Genomic DNA, 8,341 nt, shown 5'->3' with positions numbered 1-8,341 from the left:
ATAATGGAGAGGGGATGGTGACGTCTGTCTGTTTTTTTATTTTTGTTTTTGCAACGTTCTTCCAGCCTGGTGCACCTACTTATTAGCTTTTTCTCCTCTATCTAATAAAGAACAAGTGTCTGGCTATATATATATATATATATATACATATACTGTATATATATATATATATATATATTTATATCTATATATGTATGCATATATATAATTCATATATATACATTATGTATATTGATATATATACATATATACATACTGTATATATATATATATATATATACATGCGTAAAAATCACAGGAAAACTTGATGCTCAGATGCAGAAGAACCACAGGAAAAATGAAAATATGAAATATGAGATTAAGTCCTCTGAAGAAGTATCACGAAACTAGTCAGGGCTTAATCTTATATATATACATGTATATATATATATATATATATATATATATATATATATATATATATATATATATATATATATATATATATATATATATATATATATATATATATATATATATATATATATATATATATATATATATACTGCATCATTTTGAATGTACATAAGAACAAAATGTTACAACTTTTAAAATATACTTCTCACTCACTATCTAAATGAATAATTATTTTTATTTTTCATATTATAATCACACATATAACGAGTAAAAAGTCCCTTGAATCATTTCTGCTAATTAAACTTTTTCAAGTCTTCTTGAAAAATCAATATATCAAGATGCATTCATTTTGGTAGACTTTTCGTTAGAGCGTTCTATAATAAAAGATTTTTATTACAAGTATTATCTAAGCTGTTATTTTGAATAACTTTACTTTTTAATTTAAAGGCTGTTTATCTGGTCCTGTACAGCAGGGGAACCCTACTCTCTGCAGGACCTCCACGGCTGTTTAAGGATGTTCATTCGGGGCCGTGGGGGAACCCTACTCTCCGCAGGACCTCCCCGGCTGTTTAAGGATGTTCATTCGGGGCCGTGGGGTAACCCTACTCTCCGCAGGACCTCCCCGGCTGTTTAAGGATGTTCATTCGGGGCCGTGGGGGAACCCTACTCTCCGCAGGACCTCCCCGGCTGTTTAAGGATGTTCATTCGGGGGCGTGGGGGAACCCTACTCTCCGCAGGACCTCCCCGGCTGTTTAAGGATGTTCATTCGGGGCCGTGGGGGAACCCTACTCTCCGCAGGACCTCCCCGGCTGTTTAAGGATGTTCATTCGGGGCCGTGGGGGAACCCTACTCTCCGCAGGACCTCCCCGGCTGTTTAAGGATGTTCATTCGGGGCCGTGGGGGAACCCTACTCTCCGCAGGACCTCCCCGGCTGTTTAAGGATGTTCATTCGGGGCCGTGGGGGAACCCTACTCTCCGCAGGACCTCCCCGGCTGTTTAAGGATGTTCATTCGGGGCCGTGGGGGAACCCTACTCTCCGCAGGACCTCCCCGGCTGTTTAAGGATGTTCATTCGGGGGCGTGGGGGAACCCTACTCTCCGCAGGACCTCCCCGGCTGTTTAAGGATGTTCATTCGGGGCCGTGGGGGAACCCTACTCTCCGCAGGACCTCCCCGGCTGTTTAAGGATGTTCATTCGGGGCCGTGGGGGAACCCTACTCTCCGCAGGACCTCCCCGGCTGTTTAAGGATGTTCATTCGGGGCCGTGGGGGAACCCTACTCTCCGCAGGACCTCCCCGGCTGTTTAAGGATGTTCATTCGGGGCCGTGGGGGAACCCTACTCTCCGCAGGACCTCCCCGGCTGTTTAAGGATGTTCATTCGGGGCCGTAGGGGAACCCTACTCTCCGCAGGACCTCCCCGGCTGTTTAAGGATGTTCATTCGGGGGCGTAGGGAAACCCTACTCTCCGCAGGACCTCCACGGTTGTTTAAGGATGTTCATTCGGGGCCAATTAACATTTCACAATTCTTATTGTTTGCTTTCATCATCATTGTCAAAACGCTCACAATAATATCTAGAATTTCCTCTTGAAAGCGTTAATATCTTCAATCATTTTATTTTTACTTTTATTAAGAAAATATCCAGTTTACAAGTTCATTTTTGCAAATACATATTTATAATATAAACATATATACTTTAATATTGGGTTTCCCGATGTGTTTTATAATTCATCATTCACTTTAGATAAACATTTACAGATCATAATAAAACAAGACTAGCTGATAATGCCATAAATAAGGATTACTATGATTTATACATGTTAAACTTAAATTATCACTAAGGAATTACTCACACATTGTTACTCATTTATCTCGAAATTACCATATCATTTAGTAAAATTTAACAGATTTATCCTCTAGGGACTTCAAAAATATGAATCTTGTCTTGAATGCTCTACTTTTAATAAAGGAAATCTGTAAATGAATATTTCTTGATAAGAGAACGAAAAAAAAATGTAAGTTGATAAAATGTAACTGCATTTTCGTAATAAAAGATAAAAAATAAAATAAAGGAAATCATGCTTAATTCATCTTGGATGTCTGTTGGGAGCTTAATTGAAATAACTGTTACATATATTGTATAATATTTAAAGTGTTTCCACACTAGAATTCTACATAATTTATCAAAGTGAGTTATTTGTTGAATTGACCTTTGGGTCTATTAGGTAATTGAAGGAGCAAACTACTATTTCCTAACAGTTTACCAGAATGGCTTGTTCCTATTGGCTAAGACAATCGTTTACCCTAATTGAGTGTTCCTATTGGCTAAGTCAGTCGAGAAGGAACACCCCAAATGTTCCTATTGGCTAAGTCAGTATAGAGGCAATCGCCTTAGATGTTCCTCAAAACCAGATATTTCTAGTATTTCACTCTCAAAATAGCCTCACTGATGCCATCTATTGGTATCTTTAAGAACATTGGAAAATTCAGTCAATTAAGGAAATTATTGTCTTTTTTTTTAAATGTATTAAAAAATCTCTCATACATATACATAATGATGCATGTGATGGAATGGAAAAGAGGCTTTTAAATAAGAATACTTAAATATGAGATTTCTCGAAAGAAATAAGAATACTTAAATATGATATTTCTCGAAAGAAATAAGAATACTTAAATATGATATTTCTCGAAAGAAATAAGAATACTTAAATATGATATTTCTCTAAAGAAATAAGAAATACTGTGGTAAAATCTCGACTGTAGTTCTGGAAAAAAATTGGACTCGTATAGTTGGAGGGGTCCAGAATATCCAACCCAAATTAGTTGAAGAAATAATTCATAATGAAGATATGAATAATCATTTGGATCATATATTAACTAAAAAAAATCATCTCCTACGCATATTGACGCAATGGGCCTCGGTTAGATTTCACCAGTCGTCTGTATCTTGAGTGTTTAAATCAATACTTCTCCATTCATCATCTCCTACTTCGCGCTTAACAGTCCTCAGCCACGTAGGCCTGGGTCTTCCAACTCTTCTAGTGCCTTGTGGAGCCCAGCTGAACGTTTGGTGAACTAATCTCTCTCGGGGAGTGCGAAGATCATGCTCAAACCATTTCCATCTACCCTCAATGAAAAATGTGTTTGTAATCTAATATTCTATCATCTTTGTGAAATGCTCATGAACATATTATTCAATATTATTCATCTTCTATCAAAGTCTATTATTTAGTAGAAGGAGATATAAGCATTAGATTCTTTTAACATTTTATAATGAAGAAAAAAATAGATAAAAATATAAGTTCGACCATACCTAGCACAACTATAGTTTTTTTATTTGTATGTATGAAGACACTTCTATGACAAAGTCTATGGTGATTATATATAATTATTGTGGTGGCCGATACGTAAAACTTTTTTTTTTTGGGGGGGACAACATTAATCCGTGCAAGAGTTGAGGACTGAAGGATTTAATTATTAGCAAAGTTAATGAATGGAGTATGAATACATAGCGTTAATCTTGTTAACTTTACAAAGGTTCTGAACTTTTTTAGCATCATAGGGATAACAATGATTAGCATTAAAGGTTTAAAGGCAGCTTATGGGTGCTAGAGGTAAGGGACAGTGATATTGCCTTAGCAAGCAGGACAATGCCCTAGAGACTAACCATATATACATATGATCAGTGCCCAAGCCCCCTCTCAACCCAAGCTAGGACCAAGAAGGGCCAAGCAATGGCTGCTGATGAATCAGCAGATAGTCCTATAGGATCCCCCAAACACCCCATCCTTAGCTCACAAGGATGGTGATGTTGCAGCGACTAAAGGAGCTAACGAATTTGAGTGGGACTCGAACCCTTGCCTGACATTCACCAGTCAGGAATATTACCACATTGGCCACCACAAGAGCCAGATAAGCTAACATTAGGAGTTAAATGGTTGCTATTCTTATTTTAATCTACTTTTTAATTCATTGCAACTCTCCTTAACACCTCAAAGTATTGAAGGGTAGCGGTAGCGATTCTCAAAGAACTACCGCTTTTAGTCCTCCAATGAAAGAATTGTTTAAATAGCTACAGTATAAAAATGAATATATGTATTATTATTATTATCATCATCATCAATATTATTATTATTATTATTATTATTATTATTATTTGCTAAGCTACGACCCTAGTTATGAAATCAGGATGTTATAAGCCAAAAGGTTCCAATAGGGAAAACAACCCAGTGAGGAAAGGAAATAATGAAATAAATAAACTATATAAAAACTAATGAATAAAGAAAATGAAATACCATAAGATCAGTAACAACGTTAAAATAGTTATATCATATAAAAACTATGAAGAGAGAATTATATTCAGCAAGTTCAACATAACATCATTCGTTGCAAGTTTGAACTTTTGAAATGCCGTACAAAAACACAATTGAATTTCGATATGTTAATGGCGCTGCCATATTGTGAATAGATTTGTTTTTTTTAATTAAATTTAATTAAATTTAATTTAAAGCAATGTTGATGTATTCAATGAAGTTGTTGTTATCTTTAATATCTGTAAAGTTTCGTACTGATAAAATTACTGTTAGGTTTAACGAATACTTTTTTATTCGAGCGATATTTGATATTTTTCATTCATTCTATGTAATTTAATGAATTAATTTGATTAATATTAATATATTGTATAAAAACACATTACGGATTAATTTTTAACCAAGGGTTGTGGTGGCCGATATGGTAACGTCCTTGACTGATGAATGCCAGACTGGGGTTCGAGTCCCACTCAAACTCGTTAGTTTATTTGTCGCTGTATCCTTACCATCCTTGTGAGCTAAGATTGGGGAGTTTGGGGGAACCTATAGGTCTATCTGGTTAGTCATCCGCAGCCATTGCCTGGCCCTCCTTGGTCCTAGCTTGGGTGAAGTGGGGCCTTGGAAACTGATCATATGTATATGGTCAGTCTCTAGGGCATTGTCCTACTTGCTAGGGCAATGCCACTGTCCCTTGCCTCTGCCATTCATGAGTGGCCTTTAAACCTTTAAACCTATGAAGTAATTTGATCAATGATTTGACAGTAAAGTGTAAAGAAGTAGATGGAGTAGAAAGCTAAAAAGGTACAGTTAATGAACAAATAATCATTGATAATTGATAATGCCGACAGTACACCGTTTGAGGCTTCCTGGTGGTATTACTCACTTAGGGGAGGATATTAGTTGGAGCTATTAAGGTAAAGCAAAAGACGTTCAAATTTTTTTTTTATTTATCTCAATTAACTCATAAACAAAACACACACAAATATATATATATATATATATATATATATATATATATATATATATATATATATATATATATATATATATATATATATATATACATACGTATATATATACATATATATATTTGTATATATATAAACATATATATGTGTATATATATATATATATATATATATATATATATATATATATATATATATATATATATATGCATACACCCACACATAGATGTGTATGTATGTTATGTTTACAAGCACTCAAGTTTAGCAATAAGAACAGAATTTCGACTAGACTAAACGAAAGAGGAGTCGGACTGCAACTCAAGAGCTTCCACGATATTCCTCGTCACCTGAGCGGTAGAATCCGCCACGACCTTCTCCAGACCCGAGAGCCTCTCAATGGCTCCTTTCTCGGCGTCAGTCACGGGGCGTCCTCGAAGTCTGGCATTGGCCTCCACAGTCCTCCTCACGAAGTCCGGGAAGATGGCGACAAATTTCGATGGGTCCTTGTTGTATCTTTGGCTCTGGAATTCCCGAATGCTCCTCAGAAGGTCAATGACTGCTGTGAAGATGTCGCTGAGGGCTCCAGGAGTCTGTGCCAAGTCCAGGTCCTGGAGGGATCCTTGCTCTATCATGAAAGGCAGAGCAGTGTTCTGGAGGGATCCTTGCTCTGCCGTTATGGGCAGAGCGGTGCAGGTGTAGGACACTGCTACTATCACCATCAATACCTGTGGGAAATTATTTTATCAATAAAAAGAAATTTAGGACAAATAGAATATCTTTATATGGTATGAATATCTCCTACGTTGAAAAAGATTGAGAATGGACATCCGAGATGGCTGGGACATTTAAGGAGAATGGATGAAAATAGAATAGCAAGGAGGAGATAGGACTGGACACCTGGTGGGAGGAGATCAAGAGGTAGACCACATAAACGCTGGAGGGATGGAATTGAAGAGATTCTGACAAAGAACAACATGCCAACAATTGAACAGCTGAGAAGAGAGGGAATTTTTGAAAACAGAATTGAGTGAAGTCAACTGATTCCACTGACAGCCTGAAAGCCTACCTGGGAGTGGAAATAAGTAAGTAATTAAGTAAGTAAGTAAATAAGTAAGAAAATCTTTAGGTACATACGGCAGGAATCGTTATCATCAATAAATGCTAAATTATGGAACAAGAGAGGAGCTTGATAGACAAAATTATTTTAACAGTCAGTTTATCAATATTTCTAATTCTTCTATAATGTTAGATTATCATATTCAAAGTAACAAAATAATACCAAATCCCAACAGTGATACCAGGAACACTAGCATCGCGAAATAACCTCTTTTTTTTCTCTCTAGTACTCACTTGTGGGGTATCATTTGAACAAAGAGCACGTGCTAGCATACCTTGTGCCGACTATCACATAATAAAAACGTCCCGTGGTCAAGCCTCAAAGATATGTTCAAAATGTTCAAGAACACTGTGACAAAATCTTTGCACTTTAATCGTATGATATTTTTGTAAAATAAATAAGCTTAATAAACACTGAGTTTATTTCACTAAATTAAAACATGACCTTTCGTAATGTGATTTCAAATAAGATCAGTACTGGAAAGAATGTCGTCAGAAAAATTGAGAAAATTATTTTCAAAATAATTATCTCTGAAGCTGCAATTATATTTAATTCTACTGGCATAAAAGATGGTCGGTTAACACGATATGATAACAGCTAAAGGAGTGATAGTAATAATGATAATCGTGATGTTCTAGCTTGTTATCTGTATCGCCAAATTTCAAGAACATTGGTGTTATGGCCACTAACGGGGCGTAAGATAAAGCTGTATACATCCTCAAAGAGATTAATTCAAATATAACTCTAAGGAAAGTGTTCGAATCCTACCCATATTATTATTATTATTATTATTATTATTATTATTATTATTATTAGCCAAGCTACAACCCTAGTTGGAAAAGCCAGATGCTATAATCCCAAAGGCTCCAACAGAGAAAAATAGCCCATTGTGGAAAGGAAATAAGGAAATAGATAAATGATGAGAACAAATTAACAATAAATCATTCTACTTCATATAATTACTGACCTTTTCTATGCAATTTTATTCTAAAATAACTAAGGTTTATTCGTATGATAAGAATAAAACAGAAGGTCTGATAATATAGATAATAACTCTACATAATCACTTGAAACAAAAACTTATCAACAGTGACAACAATATACAACTATTTAGTTAAGGGGGACTTTGTTATAAAGACGAAGCCAGAGTCAGAAATCGAACACTGAAAAACTTCACACGATTGAATACCTTAAAACACATTGCTGTAGTTTTATGGAAATACGGCCTGGAAAACTGGAAATTCTTTCTTGAGGCTGGAAGCTTGTGTTCCCTTATGTCTGTTTCTCGAAAGAGACATCTTTTATATAGCAAATGGGGAGGAGCCAATTCTAAAAAAAAAAAAAACGCTGTTTTCTCACCAATTAAAACTGGTCAAGCCAAGTTAGTTACATAAGCATTCTATTTGGGGTCATTTTAATGGAAATTCGGTTACCTAACTTGATCTAAAATGGAACTCTCCTTACCCCAAGTCTCATAGATCTTGATAAAGTAATTAATGTCATTCAAATGAATTTCTAAGGTAAACAACGGTTAAATCTTGGTTGGTTTACAC

General features: G+C 35.7%; 1 protein-coding gene across 1 annotated transcript; it reads right to left on the bottom strand.

The window, feature by feature from the left end:
• Positions 1 to 5,896: 5,896 nt before the first annotated feature.
• On the bottom strand, positions 5,897 to 8,083 carry LOC137617921 (uncharacterized). The gene is made up of 2 exons (XM_068347864.1): positions 7,978 to 8,083; positions 5,897 to 6,396 (listed from the first exon to the last, which is right to left on the bottom strand). The coding sequence occupies exons 1-2, from the start codon at positions 7,987 to 7,989 to the stop codon at positions 5,962 to 5,964; spliced, it is 447 nt and encodes a 148-aa protein (XP_068203965.1). The 5' UTR covers positions 7,990 to 8,083; the 3' UTR covers positions 5,897 to 5,961.
• Positions 8,084 to 8,341: the final 258 nt, after the last annotated feature.

This window comes from Palaemon carinicauda, chromosome 24, assembly GCF_036898095.1.
Source record: "Palaemon carinicauda isolate YSFRI2023 chromosome 24, ASM3689809v2, whole genome shotgun sequence".
Classification (NCBI taxonomy): domain Eukaryota; kingdom Metazoa; phylum Arthropoda; class Malacostraca; order Decapoda; family Palaemonidae; genus Palaemon; species Palaemon carinicauda.
This window is presented reverse-complemented; position numbering and strand designations above follow the sequence as displayed.